Source organism: Crocuta crocuta, unplaced genomic scaffold (genome assembly GCF_008692635.1).
Source record: "Crocuta crocuta isolate KB4526 unplaced genomic scaffold, BGI_CrCroc_1.0 scaffold167, whole genome shotgun sequence".
Lineage (NCBI taxonomy): Eukaryota > Metazoa > Chordata > Mammalia > Carnivora > Hyaenidae > Crocuta > Crocuta crocuta.
This window is the reverse complement of record NW_027532406.1, coordinates 3,274,267-3,298,104: the sequence shown is the minus strand read 5'-3', so window position 1 is coordinate 3,298,104 and position 23,838 is coordinate 3,274,267. Positions and strand designations below refer to the sequence as shown.

At 39.5% G+C, this 23,838-nt stretch overlaps 1 protein-coding gene across 3 annotated transcripts in view; it reads right to left on the bottom strand.

The window, feature by feature from the left end:
• PLA2G12B (phospholipase A2 group XIIB) overlaps positions 1 to 23,838 on the bottom strand; it is a 31,710-nt gene that overhangs the window by 5,685 nt on the left and 2,187 nt on the right. For 2 of the 3 annotated variants that reach the window (XM_077778637.1, XM_077778638.1), the window contains exons 2-3: positions 13,042 to 13,130; positions 5,173 to 5,338 (exon numbers count right to left, since the gene is read on the bottom strand). In XM_077778637.1, coding sequence (XP_077634763.1) covers positions 5,173 to 5,338; positions 13,042 to 13,130 — 255 coding nt within the window. The remainder of the gene's footprint in view (positions 1 to 5,172; positions 5,339 to 13,041; positions 13,131 to 23,838) is intronic. The other variant, XM_077778639.1, reaches the window with a different exon arrangement.

The following is a 23,838-nucleotide window of genomic DNA, read 5'->3' as shown; positions in this document are numbered from 1 at the left end:
ACCCGCGAACCGCGAGATCATGACCTAAGCGAAAGTCGGACGCTTAACCGACTGAGCCACTCAGGCGCCCCAGTTTTACATCTTTGATTCCAATTTGGATGTCTTTTATTTCTTCTTTTTGCCTAATTGCTCTGGCTAGAACTTCCAATACTATGTTAAATAAAAGTGGTGAAAGTGGGCCTCCTTGTCATGGTCCTCACCTTAGAGAAAAAGCTTTCAGTTTTTCTCCACTGAGTATGATGTTAGCTGTGGGCTTGTCATGTATGACATCTATTGTGTTGAGGTGTGTTCCATTTATACCTACTGTGCTGAGAGGTGTTTTCACAAATGAATGTTGAATTTTGTTAAATGCTTTTTATGCATCTGTTGAGATGATCACTTAATATTTATCCTTCATTTCATTAATGTGCTTTATCACATTGTCTGATTTGCTGATGTTCAACCATTCTTGCATCCCTTGAATAAATCCCACTTGATCATGATGTATGATCCTTTTAATATTATCGAATTAAGTTTGCTAATATTCTATTGCGGGTTTTTGCATCTATGTTCATCAGGAATTTACCTGTTATTTTTTTTCTTGTGATGTCCTTGTCTAGTTTTGGTATCAGAGTAATGCTGGCCTCATAAAGTAAGTTTGGAAGTGATGCCTCCTCTTCAATATTTTGGAAGAGTTTGAGGATCAGTATTAATTCTTCCTTAAATGTTAAAGCCATTTGAATGGATGATTAATTCTTCTTGAAATGTTGAAGCCACTTAGAAAGTCCATCTTGGGGTGCCTGGGTAGCTCAGTCAGTTAAGCATCCAACTCTTGAATTCAGTTCAGTTCATGGTCTCATGATTGTGAGATCAAGCCCTGCATCAGGCTCTGTGCTGAGCTTGGAGCCTGCTTGGAATTATTCTCTCTCTCTCTCCTTCCTCTTTCTCCCCCTCTCCCCTGCTTGCACTCTCTTGCCAAAAAAAGTTGAAATATAAAAGTCTATCTTCCTCTGGACTTTCACTTGTTGGGAGATTTTTCATTGCTGATTCAATCAACTTATTAATAATCAGTCTGTTCAGATTCTATTTTTCATTTTTCATTATTCATTCTCAGTAGGTTGGATTTTACTAGGAATTTATCCATTTCTCCTCAGATGTCCAATTTATTGGTATATAATTATTCATGGTAGTCTCTTGTGATCCTTTGTATTTCTGTGGTATCAGTTATAATGTCTCCTCTTCTATTTCTGAATTTATTTATTTGAGTCCTCTCTTGTTTTTAGTGAGTCTAGCTACAGGTTTGTCTATTTTGTTCATCTTTTTTTTAAAAAGCTCCTAGGGGCGCCTGGGTGGCTTAGTCGGTTAAGCGTCTGACTTTTGCTTAGGTCATGATCTCGCGGTTCGTGGGTTCGGGCCCCACATCAGGCTCTGTGCTGACTGCCAGCTCAGAGCCTGGAGCCTCTTTCAGTCTGTGACTCCCTCTCTCTCTGACCCTCCCCTGTTCATGCTGTCTCTCTCTCTCTCCTAGAAATAAATAAAACATTAAAAACAAAAAAGCTCCTAGTTTCATTTATCGTTTCTACTGTTATTTTAGTCTTAATTTCACTTATTTCTGTTTCTGATCTTTGTTATTCCCTTACTTCTACTAACTTTGGGCTCCTATGCTTTTCTTTTCTTTGAGGTTTAAAGTTAGGTTGTGTATTCGAGATCTTTTTTTCCCTTTGAAGTAGGCATTTACTGCTATGAATTTCCCTCGTAGAACTGCTTTTGCTGCATCTCATAAGTTTAGGTATGTTGTATTTCCATTTTCATTTGTCTCAATATTTCTTTATTAATCTTTTGATTTATTCTTTGACCCATTGGTTGTCTAGTACCATTTATTTATTTGCTCTTGACATTGCTGTCACCACTTCTATTCAATATTGTACTGGATGTTTTAGACAGGACAAATGGCAAGAGAAATATATAAAAAGCATCCAAATTGGAAAGGGAGATGATATGTAGATGATATTATCTTGTGTATAGAAAAACCTAAGGAATTCACTAAAGTCTATTAAAATTAATAAGTGATTATAATTCAGCAAGGTTGCAGGATAATAGATCAATATACAAAATCAGTTGTATTTCCGTATATTGAAATACAATGAGTAATCTGAAAATAAAATTAAGAAATCAATTTTATTTATAATAACAGCAAAGTGAATAAATACTTATGAATAACTTAAACAAAAGAAGTGTAAGACTTGTGCTCTGAAAAATATAAGACATCGTTGAAAGAAAATGAAGAAGATTCAAATAAATGGAAAGACATTCATGTTCATTGATAAGGAAACATAATTTTGTTAGATGGTAATATGCTTCAAATTGATCTCCAGATTTAACAAAAACATATCAAAATTCCAACTGCCATTTCTTGCAGAAATTGGCAAGCTGAACCTAAAATTCATAAGGAAATTAAAAGGATCTAGAATATCCAAAATAATCTTGAGAAAGAAGAACAAAGTTGAAGATTTCTTCTTGATTTCAAAGTTTACTGCAAAACCATAACAATAAAGACAGTGTGGCACTGGCATAGATCAATGGAATAGAATTGAAAATCTAGAAATAAACACTGCATTTTTGCTCAACTGATTTTTTATAAGGGTGCCAAAACAGTTGAATGTGAGAAAGATGTCTTTCAACAATATGCAGGAACATTTGTGTATCCACATACAAAAGAATGAAGTTGGATCTCTTTCTTACATCATACACAAAAATTAAATAAAAGTGGATCATAGACCTAAATGTATGAACTAAAACAAAGCTCTTAGAAAAAAACATAGTAGCATATCTTTGTGACCTTAGGTAAAGCAACGCCTTCTTACATATGACACAAAAGTATAAGCAACAAAAGGGACAAAATAGATAAGTTGGACTTTATTGAAATGTAAAACTTCTGCTTTGCAAATAATGTCATCAAGAAAGTGAAAAAAAACTCCACAAAAGGAGAGAAAATATTAGTGAAGCATATATCTGATAAAGGACTTGTATATATGGAATACACAAATATATTGTGTATATTGCATATTAAAGTATAAAGAATACTTACAATTCAATAATAAAAAGATAAGTAACCCAATTTAAAAAGAAGCAAAGGATCGGATTAGACATTTCTCATAAGCAGATATTTAATGGCCAACCAGCACATAAGCATACGCTCAACATCATTAGCAATCAGAGAAATGCAAATCAAAACCATGGTTGATAGCATTTCACACTCTCTAAGATCTATAATCAAAAAGACAGATTATAACAAGGGTTGATAAGGAAGTAGAGAAATTGGAACCTTAATACATTGCTAGTGGGAATGTTAAAGGGTGCAGCTATTTTGGAAAACAGTTTGTCATAAAATTACCATATAATCCAGAATTCCCCTCCTAGGTATATACCCAAGAGAAATGAAAAGATATGTCTCCACAAAAACCTATATATCAATGTTCATACCAGAATTATTCATAAGAGCCAAAGGTAGATATAACCCAAACGTCCTTCATTGGATGAATGGCTAAAGAAAATACATTATGTCCATATAATGAATGGACTATAAATTACCAATAAAAAGGAATGAAATACTGATACATGCTACAACATAGATAAACCTTGCTAAGTTAAAGATGCCAGTCACAGAAGACCACATGTTTTATGATTCCATCTATACAAAATGTCCAGAATAGGCAAATCAATAGAGGTAGAAAGCAGATTCATGGTTGCCAAGGGCCAGCAAGGGATTCACTCCATCCAAAGACGGAGTGGAGTGGGATTGTTCATGGGTATGGGGATTTTTTTCAGTGTGGTGAAAATGTTCTAAATTGACCGTGGGGCTCATTGCATAGCTTTGTGAACATATTTTAAAAGCAGTTAAATGGTTGAACTGTATAGTATGTGAATTACGTATCAATAAAGCTATTCCAACAAAAACAAAAAATGATCAGAGTACTCCAAGCGGAGGGAACCACAGAGGCAGAAAAATATGGTCCATCAACCCAAGTAGTTTGGAATGGCAGATGTCAGGAGAGAAATCAGAAATAAGCCAGATAATGCTGGAGAGGTAGGGTAGGGCTGGATCAGAAGAAGCTATGTATATAATACTAAGGAGTCTGGATTTATTCCTAAGGAAGAAGACCCAATTGAAGGGCTTACATAGACAGTAGTAATGACTGGATTCATATGGTACAAAAATATATCTTGTCCCTACGGGTAAAATACACGGGATGGGACCCAGAGATAAGATTAACTTGCAGTAACCAGGCAAGTGTTACATCAAAGATATTTAGGAGAAAAAATCAATAGGACATTGCTTAGAGGAAGTAACTTGACCTGACCCTAGATTAGCAGCAGGCACTTATTCACCTTGTATAGGTACAGATAGAGTGATACTCCCTTTTACAGGGCTCAATTAATTATTCATATTTTGAAGCCTTCACACATTCACTTTAGGACTACACTCCAGACATTGATCTATGAAAATGATCCAAGATTCCTTCTACTGCTGACTTTCTCGGTGGCGTGAGGCCAATCTCTTATAAGCTTAAATTTAAAACTTTGTCATCTAAAAATATATAATGTGAATACCTGAATGTAATGTTCTGGCTTCAGAAACTAAAGGATTAAAGCTTTTCCTAAGATGAATTCGGAAAAGGAAATTACACAATCAGCGTTAGAAACTGGGTAGCAAAGCAGTTGTTTAAAAATAATTATCCTCAAGAATATTGAGAGCTTTAAAGAAAAATGATAGATTAAAAAAAAATTCTTTCCCCAACTGAAAACAAAATAAAGAAAAAAGGGCTTAAAACAAACCAAGTGGTCCTATGCAGAAAAATTCCTGATTTGGAAAATTATTTAATAGTGGAATGAATAACCAAAGCCAGTTGGCCAACTCTTTCTTCAGTCTTAAAGGATAGATTTTTGTATCTCTGGAAAGGCTTTGGTGTGGCCCTGTCCATCAGAAGTGGTGCCAGCAGCTCCTGGGCAGGACAGCAAGAACTTTAGTGAAGGAATGCCCAGAATCTTCCTTCGCCCTTCTTACGTTCGTCACAGTGTTCTATAAAGTTCAGTGAGCGATAATGGTCTCTTTGCGTAAAGGGGCTCGGATATATTTCTGTATGAAAACAACAAAACTCCCTGCCTACCAGTAGATTCCCTAAAGGTACCTACCTTCCACGTTGGAGACAAAGCCCAGACTCCGCTTCAGGTCAGAGCAGATAGAGTGGAGACACCATCGGAATTTTGCATCACAGCGATACTTGTTGGCACCACAAGTGTCGTAACAGACATCCAGCTGGTTGCAGCACTTAGTCATTGCCGGAATGCCCAAGTCCATCTGGGGAAAAGTGAGGAAGAAAATGCCACGTTTAGACCAAGGACCTTAGGCAACCTTGCCCACCTTGTTATTAACAGGCCAGTTCTCAAGTTCCTGTTACACTTCAGATCAGTTTGAGAGAATGCATAAGGTTGGCAGCTACAGGATGTTAAGTTTCGATCATGGTTTGGTTATTAGTTTATTAATGCTGAATAATCCATTTTCTTCTTTTTGTTTTAGATATAGTATTTTTCAAATTCACAGGCCACTACAGTGATAGAAATAAACATCAGAAGGTTAGTGACGAGGGCAGAGCTGCAGGACTTCCAAATTCAACTAAACCTATATTATGTGAGATTTTATTTGAGCAAAGGATTCAAAGGCTCAGAAGTATACAATGAAGCAACANAAAAAAAAAATTTGATAAAGACTCTCGAGCAATGAAGGAACATGATAGGATGAGTGATTACAGAGAGTGATCATTCTGTGGTATGTGAAATAGTTTGGAACGAGGCATCTAGATATTGGTAGACCATCTTAGAACCTTTTGCAGTTCTTTGATAATATAAACTCGAACCTGAGTGGAAGCTGTGGAAATATGGTTTCATGGTACAGGTGGGGATTGATTAATCAGCTATTATAGATCCTTTCCACTTGTGTCTCCTTAAATGCTCCCTTATTTGAACTTTTACTCCAAGGCCACTAAAGCAGGCTATGAACTGCTGTAGTTTAAAATGCCCTTCTGACAGGGTGCCCCGAGTGGCTCAGTTGGTTAAATGTCCCACTCTTGATCTTAGCTCACATTTTGATTTCATGGTCTTGAGTTCAAGACCCATGTTGGGCTCCATGCTGGGCGTGAAGCCTATTAAAAATAAAATACGGGCACTTGGGTGTCTCAGTTGGTTGAGTGTCCAGCTCTTGATTTCAGCTCAGGTCATGATTTCACAGTTTATGAGCTCAAGCCCCATTTTGGACTCTGTGATGTCAGCTTGGAACCTGCTTGGGATTCTCTCTCTCCATCTCTGTCTGCCCCTCTCTTGTTCATTCTCTGTCTCCAAATAAATAAATAAACTTTTTTAAAAAGCTCTTTAAAAATAAAATAAAATAAAAAATAATAATAATAAAATAAAATACCCTTCTGAGGAAAAGAAAATAAAATCCATTGTTACATTAAGAGGTAATGTAACTCATTAAGCTAGGCAACAGCCTGGGCTCTGCAATTCTGGATAAATTCCTATCATCTGATACCTGAAGTAAACTACTTTGCTTCAGAAACTAAAACATATATCACAGCAGAGGAAACTGAGAATTAATTAGATGAGTGTAGTCGTTATCATTCAGTTCAATTGACTGGAAATTCTTGAACTAGTCCTAAACAATACTTGTACCAGTAAACAAAATGACATTACTCCCAAAATAGAGTGCATACTGTTGTCAAAAACCAACGTCTGTACTCCAGAGCTGAAATATGTAATGCGAAGACAGATTTGGGAATAAAGAAGGGGGATGGTCTGTTACTTTGCCTTACAAAGGAGGCTGCAGCCAGCTAATGCCCCCAAGAGTGAAAGCCTGCTCTGGACAAGAGGCTGAGGGGTTTTATAGGAAAATACAGGATCTGGGCAGTTTCAGTAGGAATATCAAGCACTGGTGCCAGCCAACCATACCAAGTTCCTGGAACAAAGGATCTTACAGAAAAACAAGCAAAGGGAAAGGGGAAGCTTCAAGACTGAAGAAGAGAACATTTTGATCATGAGTGAACCCTTGCTGAAGCATTAGTGCGTCCATCTTAATTTCCATCCATGTTTACATTTTTTTTTCAAAATTCTATTTAAATTCTAGTTAGTTAGCATATAGTATAATATTGTTTCCAGGAGTAGAATTTAGTGATTCAACACTTACATATAACTCCTAGTGCTCAACATGACAAGTACCTTACTTAATACCCATCACCCATTTAGCTCATCCACCCACCTGCCTCCCTGCATCAACCCTCAGTTTGTTCTCTATCATAAAGAGTCTCTTATGGTTTGATTCCCTCTCTCTCTTTTTCCCTCCTTCCCATATATTCATCTGTTTGTTTCTTAAACTCCGCATATGAGTGAAATTGTATGGAATTTGTCTTCTCTGATTTATTTTGCTTAGCATAATATATTCTAGCTCCATCCACATCACTGCGAATAGCAAGATTTCATTCCTTTGATGGCTGAGTACTATTCATTGTGTGTGTGTGTGTGTGTGTGTCTGTGTGCACATGCACCCACAGATGTGTATCTCACATCTTCTTTATATAATCAATCAATGGACACTTGAGCTCTTTCCATACTTTGGCTCTTGTTCCCTGTGTTGTTAATTTTAGCCATTCTGGTAGATGTGAGGGGATATCTCATTGTAGCTTTGATTTGTATTTCTCTGATAATGAGTGATGTTGAGCATCTTTTCATGTGTCTGTTAACCATCTGTATGTTTCTTTGGAAAAATGTCTATTCATGTCTTCTGTCCATTTCTTAATTGGATTATTTGTTTTGGGGGGTGTTGAGTTTGATAAGTTCTTTATACATTTTATGCTAACCTTTATCAGATATGTCTTTTGCAAATATCTTCTCCCAGTCTCAAAGTTGCATTTTAGTTTTGTTGATTGTTTCCTTTGTTGTGCATAAACTTTTTATCTTGATGAGGTCTCAATAGTTTATTTTTGCTTTTGTTTCCCTTGCTTCAGGAGACATATCTAGTAAGAAGTTGCCATAGCCAATGTCCAAAATGTTACTGCCTGTGTTCTCCTCTAGGAGTTTGATGGTTTCCTATTTCACATTTAGATCTTTCATCCATTTTGAATTTATTTTTGTGTTTGGATTAAGAAAGTGATCCGGTTTTATTCTTTTGCATGTTTCTGTCCAGTTTCTCCAACACCATTTGCTGAAGAGACTATCTTTTTGCCATTGGATATTCTTTCCTGTTTTGTCAAAGATAAGTGGACCATATAGTTGTGGGTACATTGCTGGGTTTTCTATTTTGTTCCATTTATCTATGTGTCTGTTTTTGGCCCAGTACTGTGTTGTCTTCATCACTACAGCTTTGTAATATAGCTTGAAGCCTGGAAGCATGATGGCTCCAACTTTTCTTTTTCAAGATTGGTTTGGCTATTCAGGATCTTTTGTTGTTGCATACAAATTTCAGGATTGTTTATTCTAATTTTTTTAATGTTTTATTTATTTCTGAGAGAGAGAGAGAGACAGCATGAGCAGGGGAGGGGCAGAGAGAGAGAGGGAGACACAGGATCCGAAACAGGCTCCAGGCTCGGAGCTAGCTGTCAGCACAGAGCCCAATGCGGCCCAACACGGGCCTCGAACCCACGAACCATGAGATCATGACTTGAGCCGAAGTCGGATGCTTAACCAACTGGCCACCCAGGCGCCCCTGGGATTGTTTATTCTAGTTATGTGAAAAATGCTGGTGTTATTTTGATAAGGATTGCATCAAATGTGTAGATTGCTTTGGGCAGTATAGACATTTTAACAATGTTCTTCCAATCCATAAGCATGGAATGTCTTTCCATTTCTTTATGCCTTCCTTAATTTCTTTTATAAGTGTTCTATAGTTTCCAGAGTACATATCTTTTACCTCTTTGGTTAGGTTTATTCCTAAGTATCTTATGATACCCATTACAGTATCAACCATAAATGGGATCAATTCCTTGATTTCTCTTTCTGCTGCTTCATTATTGATGTAGAAAGTGCAACATATTTCTGTACATTGATTTTATATCCTGCAACTTTACTGAATTCATGTATTAGTTCTAGCAATGTTTTGGTGGAGTCTTTCAGGTTTTCTACACAGAGTATCATGTCATTTGTAAAGAGTGAAAATCTGACTTCTTCCTTGCCATAAAGGATGGCTCTGTGTTGACAGTGTGGAGCCTGCTTGGGATTCTCCCTCGCTGTCTCTCTCTGCCCCTACCCTACTCATATTCTCTCTCTCTCAAAATAGATAAACATTTTTTTAAAAAGATAAAAAGGGGCATCTGGGTGGCTCAGTCAATTAAGTGTCTGACTCAGATATTGGCTCAGGTCATGATCTCACGGTTTGTAAGACTGAGACCTGTGTCGGGGTCTGTGCTGGCAGCATGGGCCTGCTTGGGATTCTCTCTCTTCCTCTCTCTCTCTCTGCCCCTCCTCCACGTGTGCTCTCACTCTCTCTCTCTCAAAATAAAAATGAAAGAAGCTAAATTAAAAAAAAAAAAAAACATATACACGTGAGGTGCCTGGGTGGCTCAGTTGGTTAAATGCCTAACTTTTGGTTTTGGCTCAGGTCATGATCTCACAGTTCATGGGTTTGAGCCACACGTTGGTCTCAGTGCTGACGGTGCAGAGTCTGCTTAGGATTCTCTCTCTCTCCCTTTCTCTCTTTGCCCCTCCCCTGCTTGCTCTCTCACTCTCAAAAACATAAATAAATAAATAAAAACTTTAAAAAACCCAAAATACATATGTAACAAAATATGAAAGAAAACAAAATAAAATAATAAAATAGCTTTTTCTGTATCACCAGCGCTGGTAAAAGAGGAAGCTAGATCCTATTTCCCCTGGAGACTTGGCGCACGTGAGGGGTTTGTGCTGGTCTTCTGGGGCTGGGGCCTGCTGCACTGATTCTCAGGCGGACTTGCGCTAGCGGAGGGCAGGGTTTGGTGTAAGTAGCTCCGCCCTCCTCTTGGTGGCACTGTTTTGTTCACCGATGTCCGTCAGTGCTCCCGGGCAGGGCGAAAATGGTGTCACCTGCTCTCTCATGCCTGAAACGAGGAGCTTGTGCCCACCACTCTTCAGGAAGGCCTCCCAGAAGAGCAAACAATCACCCCTCTTGTGTCCCGGCTTCCGCTAGGTCCCTGCCTTTACCCTGCCTGCATCTGAGCTTTCCAACTGCTGGGCGGCACAACACTCCCGTGTTTTGTCTCAGGCACGTGGCTGCGTTTCAAAATTCCAAATTTTAGAGACCTGCACAGTGCACAGAGCTGCACTGATCCTCTGGGAGAGAGTGTCACTGCCCTGTGGCCAGTGCCGGCTTGGCCCAGAAATCAGTTGAGTGACTGACTACACAGAGGCTTGGAGTTTATGGCAAAGCAGGGCAGAAAGCCAGCACCAAGGCTCGCCGCCCTCAGCCAGTGTCCCCACTTCTGTGTTAGCGAACAGGGCAGCTCAGGGGTGCTGGCTGGGTCTTTTCCCCTCAGTGAGGTGCTGTGCGTCCTCGCCCAAATGCACGCCTCACAGAAGAACTGCTTCTCCCTGTGTGACCCAGGGGATCCTCAGGCCATGCTGCCCACTTCTGGGTCTCCACCTTCCTTCCCCCCAGAGCCTCACTAAGCATGCCAGACATGACCCTGGCGATGGTGCTGACCTCCAAAACTTCAGATTTGTGCACCACTGTTTACAAAAATTTGCATTATTCAGCCCATCTCGTTTTCCAAGACAATGGTTTTAGGGGAGAGTTTTTCTTGTGCAATTTCCCACATGCACGTTCATTCTCTCTCTCTTTTCCTCTCACCCCATGATCAGGGCTCCATGACCACGGCTCCCTCCCCATCAAATCACCCACAGCTCTCTCTCCAAAATCAACTCTCTGAGGCTTCTATTTTCCAAAATGTGGCAGTTTTTTCACCTTTATTTGTGTTTTTTTTTTTTTTTTTTTTAAGAAAGAGAGAGAGCATAGGCTGGGGAGAGGGGGAAGAGAGAGAGAAATCTTTTTTTCATGTTTATTTATTTATTTTGAGAGAGAGAGAGAGAACAACTGATGGAGGGGCAGAGAGAGAGGGAGAGATATTTCCAAGCAGGCTCTACACTGTGTACACAGAGCCCAATGCAGGGCTTGATCTCACGAACTGTGAGTTCATGACCCGAGCCAAAATCAAAGGTTAGATGCTCAACCAACTGAGCCACCCAAGCATCCCACTAGTTGTGCATTTTTGCTCTTTCAGTCCTCAGATCAACTTCTTGGATGTTCAAAGAGATTTGATGTTTATCTAGCTGTGTTCAAGGGATGGGCTTTGAAACCCAGCCTAGGGTCTCCTACCTTCCACCATCTTAACTCCCAAGCCCATTTGTACATCACTATTGAGGTTTCAATGCCACTTCCATAGCTACTAAATTGGTATCAAGTAAAGTATATTAGCCAGAAAAGAGGTTTCTCTGATATAAATATATGTTTGAAAAGATTGTCTTTCTTCTGTATCCAAACACATATTGATGATTGTGGATGAGGCTGGGAACACATCTGTGCAGGTTGTGCAGTGCACAAGAGTGTCATATCAAAGGGGGCACCATTCCAGAAGATATCATAGATTTGTATGTTTATTAAGAAAAACCCCTAGCCAATGGAAGTCAAATTTCCTTTTCTAACAAAATCAGTATAACATACTGATAAATTTCTGAAAAATGGAAGAGGAAAGAGGACCTTTTCCCAATTTGCCCAAAAATACCACGTTAGTGGGGAGCATTTTCATGAAAAGAATAAACACTATGCTGCTTAGAAAACTATTACAAAGTAAAAATCTTTTGAATCAGAAGAAAGTGAAGACTAGCCTGATGATGACACAATCCAAAATCATAGTTTAGAGGGGAAATCCTTCTATCTACATTTTATATGACACCTCTTTTCTGAAGTAAAGAAAGATAAAAGGGCCCCCATGAGGTCTTAAAAGAAATCAGTTTAGGGGCTCCTGGGTGGCTCAGTTGGTTAAGTGTCTGACTTCGGTTCAGGTCATGATCTCACGGTTCGTGGGTTCAAGCCCCGCGTGGGGCTCTGTGCTGACAGCTCAGAGCCTGGAGCCTGTTTCAGATTCTGTGTCTCCCTCTCTCTCTGCCCCTCCCCTGCTCACACTCTCTCTCTCTCAGAAAGAAATAAAAACATTAAAAAAAAAAAAAAAGAAATCAGTTTATTACTTGTTTTCAGGGGAGGCCAGTAGTTTGAGAAATGGCCAGCAGTGTGATGAGAAGTATTTAGCCATAGGCTGGATGTGTGTGCGTGGGGAGTGGGGGATACTTGGGGGTGGGTGTGTGCAGATTACTATGATCTTAATACTCTAAACATAGCTGGTTTCGTGCTGCCAGGCAAGAGGTCAACCACTTGCAAAAGTCCTGACAATAAAGCAACCAGCTCTCACTGTTCAGTGCCAATGGCTTCAGCACATCATAGGAAAAGTCTCACTAATTTAAATAAGTCACACTTGTCAGATTTCATGTGAAGTTATGTTTGATCCCCTAATATTCGGCTGGTATTTGCAGTGGTGATTTTAAAGTTCCCTACACAAGGTCTTATCTGAGAGACAGCTGCCCCTGATAAGAGGATATTGGATACTTTCTTTGAAAATTATCTCTCTTACTCTGAACCCAATTTAAAATACTTAATTAGGATGCCTGGGTGGCTCGGTTGGTTAAGTGTCCAACATCGGCTCAGGTCATGATCTCACAGTTTGTGAGTCTGAGCCCCATGTTGAGCTCTGTGCTGACAGCTCAGAGCAGGGAGCCTGCTTTGGATTCTGTGTCTCCCTCTCTCTGCCTCTTCCCTGCTCACACTCTGTCTCTCACTCTCTCTCAAAAATAAATAAACATTTAAAAAATTTTTTTGAATACTTAATTATACTGCTCAACTATATTCCGTAAATGATCACTCCCCTCAGTGAGAACTCTTGGACTTTCTTAGTTAAAACCAATCAACTAAAAAATGCTGGTGGTGGTACATACACTTTCTGGTACCTTAAGACCCAGGAAATAGGAGCTGCAGCCGTTGGGCTCCTGAGGCTTGTAGCCGGGTCTGGGCATTGGTGCCTTTCCTAGCAGGAGAAAGAAAGGAAAGAAGCAGGAAGAAATATTTAGAAATTAAACATTTGGGAACATCAATCAGATAAAAATCATAGTCAATTTTTTCCTTTAAAAGTCATCATTTCTCACCATATATTCACATCCAAATTCGGTGGTGATGATGGTGATGATGACGAGAATGTCAGAAAAGGATAATAACCTTCATGCCAGTTTGGCGTTTCTCCCCTAATCTTAAAGAATTTTATGAGCATTTCTTTTCTAACATTTCTAACGTTTCTGAAGTGCATGACTTTGAAGGTAAGGTCCATGGCAAAATGGAACCAAAACTCAAGGTGTCCCACTCCATCCACTGTAAGACCACACGCTGTGCACAGAAAACGCAGAACACCGCCTGATCACACACTTAATGAATCATTATAACAGTATCCCAAAACTTTTTTCAGAATATTTTGAAGGAGATTTTGCAAGATTTCATAAATGTAGGCAAAGCATTATTGATCAAAGAGCATACAAATCTTCGGGGCGCCTGGGTGGCTTAGTCGGTTAAGCGTCCGACTTTCGCTTAGGTCATGATCTCACGGTTCGTGGGTTCGAGCCCCGCGTCGGGCTCTTTGCTGACTGCCAGCTCAGAGCCTGGAGCCTGTTTCAGTCTGTGACTCCCTCTCTCTCTGACCCTCCCCTGCTCACGCTGTCTCTCTCTCTCTCTCCTAGAAGTAAATAAAACATTAAAAAATTAAAAAAAAAAAAGAGCATACAAATCATCGCTGTGCAATATTTGAGGCTTTTATTATAGAACTAAGCAGAAGCCATCTGGCAGGTTTTGAATTTCTTGGTTTCTCCTACATGGCTTTTGAGTTATGTTATAATCTTGTAATTATTGAGAGAGAAGTGTTGTTAATGTTATTGATGGTAGTCATCATAGGTAGAGAAAACCCTGAAGGGGCACCTGGATGGCTGAATCAGGTACGCATCCTGACTCTTGTATTTGGCTTAGGTCATGATCTCACATTCCTTGAGATTGAGCCCTGCCTGGGGCTCTGCACTGAGCATGGAGCCTGCTTGAGATTCTTTCTGCCTCTCTCTCTCTCTCAAATTAAAAAAAAAAAAAAAGAATTTAAATTAAAAGAGAGAGAGAGAAAGTGAGAGAACCCTGCAGGGCAGTTTGGCAGTAGCATTTTTATCCTGTTATCCAGATAAGGAAAATGTGGCTAAGGGGGCATGTGACTTGCCTAAGTCATGTACTAAGTGGGGGGCATAGGATATAAATCCAGATTTCCTGTTTTATGTCTCCAAAGCCCACGTTTTCCTATCACATTCCTTTGCCCCTTTTTAGGAGATGCAAGACAGAGCATAAGACTGAGGAAATAAGCTATGAATTAATCCTTGGAGTGAGGCATATACCATTTATTTTTTTCTTCCTTTTTTTTTCACCTTCTACAAGGTATTTTATTCCTAATTATGTGGCATTATGAAGAAAAATCAGAGAAACAAACATCCATGTACCCAGTACACAAACATAATAAATGTTAACAGAGCCAAACTTACTATACATATTTTTTTCTGTTTAATTAAATGTTATAAGTGTAATTGAAGCCCCATATGCACCCCCTTTTCTGTTTTAATTTTTAGATATTAAGCCTATGCTTTAAAGCCCTCCCTCCTTATTATTCTTTATTTAACTTTTTTTGTGTTTATTTATATTTGAGAGAGGGAGAGAGTGTGTGTGTGAGCAGGAAAGGGGCAGAGAGAGATGGAGCCTGAAGCAGGTTCCATGCTCTGAGCTGTCAGCACAGATCCCAACACGGGGCTCGAACCCATGAGCCATGAGATCATAATCTGAGCTTAAGTCGGATGCTCAACTGACTGAGCCACACAGGCACCATTCCTTATTATTCTTAAAAATTGTTTTGACTACTCTTGGACCTATAGTCTTGCAATAGAATTTTAGAGTCATTCTAATAAATTCTACAAGTGATAGTTCAGGATTTTGATTGAAAGTACACTGACTTTATAGATTAATCTAGAGACAACTGAATTTCTCATAATATTCTTTGCCTTCCCAAACATGGGCATAGTATAGTTTTCTGTTTACTTGGGTCTTCCTTTATGTCCTTCACTAGAGTATTATAGTTTTCACCATAATTTATTCTGTCTCCAACATACTGTACTATTCAGATGCTTAAATAAGATAGAATATATCATAACCCAGAATTAAAGGTTATAAGGTTCATATGGTAAAGCTATACTTCTCTGGAACCCATGCTGCTTCTAACTTTCTGCGCTACCAGCCCTAGAATGCAACCCTGGCCCTCATGGTTCAAGATGGAGCTTCAGCCAACACATCCGTATTACAGACAGCAGGATGAAAGGAGTTAGAAGGGTGACCGCCCCTCTCTTTAATAAACACATTCCAGAATGAAATACACATTACTTCCTCTTACTTCCCTTTGGCCAGACCTTAATCAAACAGCAATATCTAGTTGCAAAAGTGGGTTAGGAATTGAAGTTTTTATTCAGTGTAGGCATCCATGAACCCAGCTTGAAATCAGGAGGAGTTTATTACTATGGATAAGGGGGAAGATATTAGGGTACAATAAGCAGTCTCTGCCACAGTCTGTTTGGCATTTGTTTCTGCGGCAAAACGTGTGTATGAGACCATGGTTCAAGACGGCACCCAGCGATCCCAGTCTCTTGGTATTCGTGCCCTTGTGTATTGTCCCAGGGTTGATCTATGCAACCTAGAGAATATGGTGGAAGTGGAGTATGTTGCTTCCAAGATGGGATTATCAATTAGCCCTAGGCAACCACTAACCAACTTTCTATCTCTATAAATTAGTCGATTCTGGACATTTCACATAAATGAAATCATACAATGTGTGGCCTTTTGTGTCTGGCTTCTTTCACGAAGCATAATGTTTTCAAGGGTCATCCATGTTGTAGCGTGTGTCAGAATTTCATTTCTTTTTATTGCCAAGTAAATGTGATGAACATTTAGATTTTTTCTACTTTTTGGCTAATATGAAAAATGCCACTATAAACATTTTTTGTGTGGACATTATGTTTTCAGTTCCCCGCAGGAATGAAACTTCTAGGTCATCTGCTAACTTTGTTTAACATTTTGAGGAACTACCAGACTATTTTCCAAAGTGGTGACACAATTTCACATTCCCCACAGCAATGTATAAAGGTTCTAATTTCTCAACATCCTCTCCCCAGCTTGTTATAGAATTTGTCTTTTTGATTACAGCCATTATAGTGAGTGTGAAGTGATATCTCATGGTCATTTTGATTTGCATTTCTCTAATTACTAATTATGTTGATAATCTTTTCCTGTACTTATTGGCCATTCATATATCTTCTTTCCAAAATTTTCTCCCATTTTGCGACTTGTCTTTTCACTTTCATGATGATGGTGTTCTTTGAAAAGTCAAACTTTTTAATTTTTATAAGTTTATTTTCTTTTTCTTATGTGAAATTCACATTTCCATCTTAAAGTGCACAGTTCAGCAGTGTTCAGTACATTCATAATGTTGTGTAACCATTGCGTCGTCTACTTCCAAAACATTTCATCACCCTCCAAAGGAGACCAAATGCCCATTAAACACTCACTTCCTATTCTCCCCTCCTCCCAACCCCTGGCAACCATTAATCTACTTTTTTTTAAAGAATTTTTTAAAGTAATCTCTACACCCAACATAGGACTTAAACTCACGCCTCAAGATCAAGAGTTGCGTGCTCCCCTAACTGAGCCAGCCAGGCGCCCCTCACGAATCCGCTTTCTGTTTCTAAGGATTTACCTATTCTGGATATTTGACTAAATGAAATCATATACTATATAATGCTACAATATATATGCCTTCTTTCACTTAACATAATGTTTTCATGTGTGGTAGCATGTAACAGTATTTCATTCCATTTGATGGCTGAATAATATTCCATTCTCTGGATATACCACAATTTGTTTATTCATCCATCCATTGATGGACATTTTGGTTGTTTTCATCTTTTGGCTATTGTGAAGAGTGCTGCTATGAAGCTTATGTGCAAGCATTTGTTTGATGATCTGTTTTCAATTCTTTTGGGTACATATACCTAAGTGGTGGAATTTGCTGGGTCAAATAGTAATTTGATGTTGAACTTTTTGAGAAACTATCAAACTGTGTTCCACAGCACCTGCAGCATTTTGCCTTCCCAAGACAAGGGTTGCAATTTCTCCACATCCTCACAGTTTCACTACTACTCTGTAACCAGATGTGGATTATGTATCCTTATCCTGATTAGAAAAATCTGAAGACAAGGTTTCTTTCACCTCTGGATATTCACAGCTACCATCTGAATATTTTCTTTTCCTTGTACTCCCTAGTTTTTCCTCCTCTGCTTCTTACTACTGAATGATAAATCTTAATTCTCTCCTTCATATATCTTAGCCTCTCTTTTACATTTTCCTTCTTTTCTCTCTCTCTGTACTGAATTTTATTTAGTTCGTCAAATCTATTTTCCATTTCACTAATTCTCTCTAGGTTCACTAACCTGCTATTTAACCCATCCCCTGAGTTTTTTCCTCTCAAGGACTATAATTCTCACTTCTTGGAATCCAATTTGATTCTTCTTTTAAATCTATGTATTCATTTTCACTGCATTGTTTATTATGTTTTCTACTTCTTTTATTTCTTTAATCATTTCAAATATTCTTTTATCATCTCCAATCTTTGGGATACAGGTCACTTTTTTTTTTTTATTTTTTATTTATTTCTAGGAGAGAGAGAGACAGCGTGAGCAGGGGACGGTCAGAGAGAGAGGGAGTCACAGACTGAAACAGGCTCCAGGCTCTGAGCTGGCAGCCAGCACAGAGCCCGACGCGGGGCTCGAACCCACGAACCGCGAGATCATGACCTAAGCAAAAGTCGGACGCTCAACCGACTAAGCCACCCAGGCGCCCCGGGATACAGGTCACTTTTTTAATGTCTGCTGGTTCTCCTTCATGATGGATTATTTTTTCACATAGCATATCATTTTTCAGTAAGACCTTATTTCCAGAAGGGCTTTTTTTTTTTTTTCTAAAGGAATTCCTGTGCCTTGGGTCATGTACTTCATATTGGTTCTTCAATTACCTTTGCTGTGGCTCTAGGAGTCTTAAGATCCTTGAGACACTAGTATTTATATTAATTTCTCAGCTTGGGAAACTCACATCAGGCCAACTATTTAAGTTCAAATTCATGTGTGAATAGAATATGTTTGGAGTAGTAATTTTTTGCTAGATGTTCTTTATTGCCCCTTTAAGCCTCAGCCCCAGGTGGATGGAAACCATCCCTGCTCCTTTCTTGGAATATTGGGTAGATATTTTCTAACCCATTTTAAACAGACTGGGCAACTCCTCAGGCTCTAAGCTTTATACAGACTGATCCGTTCCAGATTCCCAGTTCTTACAAGTGAAAGTTACTCTTTCTTTATATGAGTATTAAAACCCATTCCTCAGCCCCTAGAGTCTACATGTGTTCCTGACTAAAATCCCCTGATGTTTTAGCATCAGCCCCTGCTCATTACTTTGGCATTAGTGTTTCTCTTCGGTGGAACTTATAGATTTCCATTTATTCCATTCTAGCTTGAGGAGGTGTTTTTCTAATGTTTCATTTTCAACCAACACTTTTTTATTTATTTTTATTTATTTTTTTTGAGACAGAGAGAGACAGAGCACAAGTGAGGGAGGGGCAGAGAGAGAAAGAGACACAGAATCCGAAGCTCTGAGCTGTCAGCACAGACCTGGATGCGAGGCTCGAACTCATGAACCATGAGATCATGACCTGAGCCGAAGTCAGACACTCAACCAACTGAGCCACACAGGCGCCTCGTCCAACACTTTTATTTGTAATGGAGAAGTATTGTGCTTATTGACAGAGTCTGCCTGCATTACTTTTAAAAATTCTTGAGAAATGTAACCTACCGCTGATACTCTACTAACCTACTCTGTGTGTGTGTGTGTGTGTGTGTGTGTGTGTGTATGTGTGTGTGTGAGAGAGAGAGAGAGAGAGAGAGAGAGAGAATTACTGGGAGATGGGGAATGCATAAAATGTATTAAATAATGTTAGTATTCAAAATACACATATGAAAAAATAATCATACTATGCCATAGATTATATATGAATTGTCTCTTGTAGATAAGATTATGGTGATTTTATTTTTTCTTTGGATTGTTCTTTTACAAATGTTCTACACATACTAGCTTTATAGAAAGCAGGGGGATCATTTTTAATGAAAAAACTAATGTGTAAATTTTATGATGAAACTTACCTCTTTAATAATTTTGTTGATAAAGAACTTGTGCAGTAGACTCTGTGAAGTTTCCTGAGTTTCCCTCTGCCTTTTTTGTACTTGATACCTCACAGAAGGTAAAATTCTGATATCTCAGTTTGAAAGCTAATGGACCACCAACTACAGACACTAGCCACCCATCCTGCTATTGATGGTTATTTTTTCTTTTTGTATTTATTTAATAGTTTGTGATAGCTGCAGGAAATCTGTTTAGGAATAAAGCTTGAAGGAAAAGTTCTAAGAATAAAGGTGATGGTTTGAGTCTGGACAGAAATAATTTACTATATCCTCAAATTATAGCTTGAGTAGTTTTGAGTTGAGATTAGCAATGAGTCTTTATGTTTTAAGTCTGGACACCAATAATGGACTATGTCCACAGATTAATTTTGTTTTCTGGTTTTGGCTATTTATAGAAGTGGGAGGCTGACAACGTGATCCTCTAATTCAAGGGTTGGTAAATGATGACCCAAGACCAGCCCATTGCCTGTTCTCATATAGCCTGCCAGCTAACTGTTGTTTTTATATTTTTAAATAACTGGGAGGGGGGAGTCAAAACAAGGATATTTTGTGACATTTGAAAATTATACAAAGTTCTGGGGGCACCTGAGTGGCTCAGTCGGTTGAGCATCCGACTTTGGCTCAGGTCATGGTCTCACGGTGTGTGGGTTCGAGCGCCGCATCAGGCTTTGTGCTGACAGCCAGCTCAGAGTCTGGAGCCTGTTTCAGATTCTGTATCTCCCTCTCTCTCTGACCTTCCCCTGCTCACGCTGTCTCTCTCTCTCCCTCTCTCAGAAATAAATAAAACATTAAAAACAAGGAAAATTCTATGAAATTCAAATTTTAGTGTCCATAAAAAGTTTAATTGGAACACAACACTCATTTATTACATATTAGGCATGGCTGCTTTCACAGAAAAATCTAGCAAAAGGTTGCTATAATCGTGATGTGAGGATGGCTTTGAAAGCAAGGCAAAAAAAGTCAGAAGTCATAAAGAAAAAGACTGACAGACTTGATCTTATGAAAATTAAAACCTTCTGAACAAAGTGAGACACCATAAAACATGCTAGACACTTGAGAGACAAATGAGGGAGATTTAAGAGGACAATTAGCCACAAAACCCAAGTTCTACCACAGGTGTGCACATATCCTCCTGCACCCAATCTTTCTTCCCTCTCAGTTTTGTCACTGAAAAGAACAATAAAAACCTCCCGGCTTTATTACCCAGGTCAAGGGTTACGTCTCCCCGGGAGGGTGTGTCCCTTGTCCCCACCCAGCTGGCTCCTGTGGGTGCTAGACGTCTACTAAGGAATCAGACTATTTTATTTGAAATGCATGTCCTTCCAGAAATACTCAAATACAGCATGAGTAACAACCCATCATGGCAACAAAGCAGAACTCTGACAATTTTACTGAAGCAATAAACTCTATTTCAGTCACTAACACGGATTAAGTTACTGCAGGAGGGAGGATGACCAACTTGTCCTGGTTTGCCTGGGACTGTCCCTGTGTTAGGACTGAAAGTCCATGTCCCAGGAATCCCCCTACCCCCACTCCCCTCAATCTCCAATAGAGCGGAACAGTTGGTCACCCTAGCACAAGAACAATCTTTGCCTCTAAATCAGTAGCTGCTTCCTTTTTTCAAGCTATAGATCCCCTTAATCTGATGAAGGCTGTGAATACTTTCCCTGGAAAAATATATGAACTCACAGGTTCATAAAATTTTGATCTAAGATATTAAACAGATTAAAAGCCCTCGAGAAAAAGACTGATATTTAGAGATACATTTTTCCCTAGAACTAAACCTAAGAAGAAATTCACCATGAGGTCTTTTTTTAATGTTTACTTATTTTTGAGAGAGAGAGAGTAAGAGCACGAGTGGGATGGGCAGAGAGAGAGGGAGACCTAGAATCCAAAGCAGGCCCCAGGCCTAAGTGTAGATCAACTGATGAATGGATCAAGAAGATGTGGTTTATCTATACCATGGAATACTACATGGCAATGAGAAACCATGATATCTGGCCATGTGTAGCAACATGGATGGACCTTGAGGGTGTTATGCTGAGCGAAATAAGTCAGGCAGAGAAGGACAGATACCATATGTTTGCACGTATAGGAGGATTAGGAGGAACTTGACGGAGGACCAAGGGGGAGAAGAAGGGGGGAAATGGTTGGGGAGAGGGAGGGAGGCAAACCATGAGAGACTCTTGAATGCTGAGAACAAACTGAGGACTGATGGGTGTGTGGGGGTAGGGGGAGATGGGCATGGAGGAGGGCACTGGTGGGGATGAGCACTGGATGTTATATGGAAACCAATTTGACAGTAAAGTATTTGTAAAAAGTAAAAAACAAGAATTTTAAAAAAAAAAAAGCAGGCTCCAGGCTCTGAGCTGTCAGCACAGAGCCCAACACAGAGTTCAAACTCATGAGCTGTGAGATCATAACCTGAGCCGAAATTGGAGGCTTAACAAACTGAGCCACCAGACACTCCCATCATCAGGTCTTTTTATCAAAGTGTGAGTGTAGACCAGTATATTTTTTTTTAAGTTCTTATTTAGTGTGTGTGTGTGTGTGAGAGAGAGAAAGAGACCGTGAGTGCCCAAGTGCACGCACCTGAGTGGGGGAGGGGCAGAGAGGGAGGGAGAAAGGGAGAATCCCAAGCAGGCTCTGCGCAGAGCCCATCCCAGGGCTCCATCTCACGAACTGTGAGATCATGACCTTAGCCAAGATCGAGAGTCAGATGCTTAACCAACTGAGCCGCCCACGTGCCCCGGACCAGTATGTTCAATAATAATTTACAAGACACAGAAACTCTGCTCCAGAGATCCTCCTCCTTCATAAAGGCACAGAACACTTAAAAATTGTCATCTGATGATTTCTTCCAGAAACTGAGAGGGTATTGTCCAGCCAGTGGGATTTCTGTTTTGTGTATGTGGTTTTTTGTTTTTTGGGTTTTTTTATGTTGAAAGAGAACTGGAAGAATCTGAATGTATATTTAACCTCTTCACCAGACCATATTTCTCATAACATGTATAAAATTTGTTTGGTACCTGCCATGCTTCGTACCTAGCACTAATTCTTTGTATATGTTTTCTTTAATTCTTATAACAACCTTGCATGGTAGGTATTATTAACATTATAAACATGAGTCAACAGGGGCACCTGGGTGGCTCAGTCGGTTGAGGGTCGACTTTGGCTCAGGTCCATGAGACTCAGGTCATAATCTCACAGTTGTGGGCTTGGGCCCCACATTGAGCTCTCTGCTGACAGTTCAGAAGCTGGAGCCTGCTTCAGATTCTGTGTCTCCCTCTCTTCCTGCCCCTCCCCAGCTCATGCTCTCTCTCTCAAAAATAAATAAACTTAAAAATTTTTTAATTAAAAAAAAGAAAACAACATGAGTCAACACAGGTTTAGAGAGTTAGGTAACTTGCCCAAAGTCACCAACAACGGAATTCACACCCCCCCACCCCCATTTCAAACCCATGAGTTTTCCATTACTAGTATTTCTCAAAGCCTGGTTGGTTCAAGGGCCTCCTGCTAGTTCCAGGGTTTTACCGCAGACCTATTGAATCAGAATCTCTGGCTGGGGTTGGGGAGGGGGGGAGGGAATCTTGTTCACATTAATGCATACCCTTTATAGCAGCTGTGCTACGTCTGCTATTGATACCTTTTGAATCTCATTATATTTAGTCTGATCCTTAACAAGTACAGATTTTTTGTGTTGACATGAAAACAAGCTGCTGCAGATCTAAGAAGTGGGGAAACCAATGTTGACACAATGTGGTAGGCTACCAGGACACAAACACACCTTCACCTGTCAGAACAACCTATGAGCTGAAGTTCTCCATGACTGACCTCTTAAAATAGTGCTCCATACACTTGGTAATCACCTGGGAAACATTAAGGATACTGATATCAGGGGGCACCTGAGTGGCTCAGTTGGTTAAGTGTCTGACTTCTGCTTGAATCATGATCTCACTCAGGTCATGATCTCACGGTTGGTGAGTTCCAGCCCAGCATCAGGCTCTGTGCTGACAGTGCAAGCCTGCTTCGGATTCTTTCTCTCCCTCTCTCAATCAAAATAAATAAATAAACATTTTTTTAAAAACTTATAAAAAAATTGTTTTAAATACTGATATCTAGGTCCAGCCCATGGAGATTCTGATTAAATTGGTTTGGGCAGCAGGAATTTTTAAAGCCCTCCAGGTGCTGGTAAGTGCAGGGCCAAGATAGAGAACTATAGTTTTAAGTGGTGGTTAAGTGCTTATCAAATAGAAAATTTTTTTTAGCAGACTAATTGTTACTAAATTTTTTCCGCTGAGAAAAGACTGCAACCTTTAAAGCAGATCTTTTTTTCCTGAAAATGTGGTTCTGCACCAGAATCACCTGGGAACTTTTAGAAATTCTGTGGCC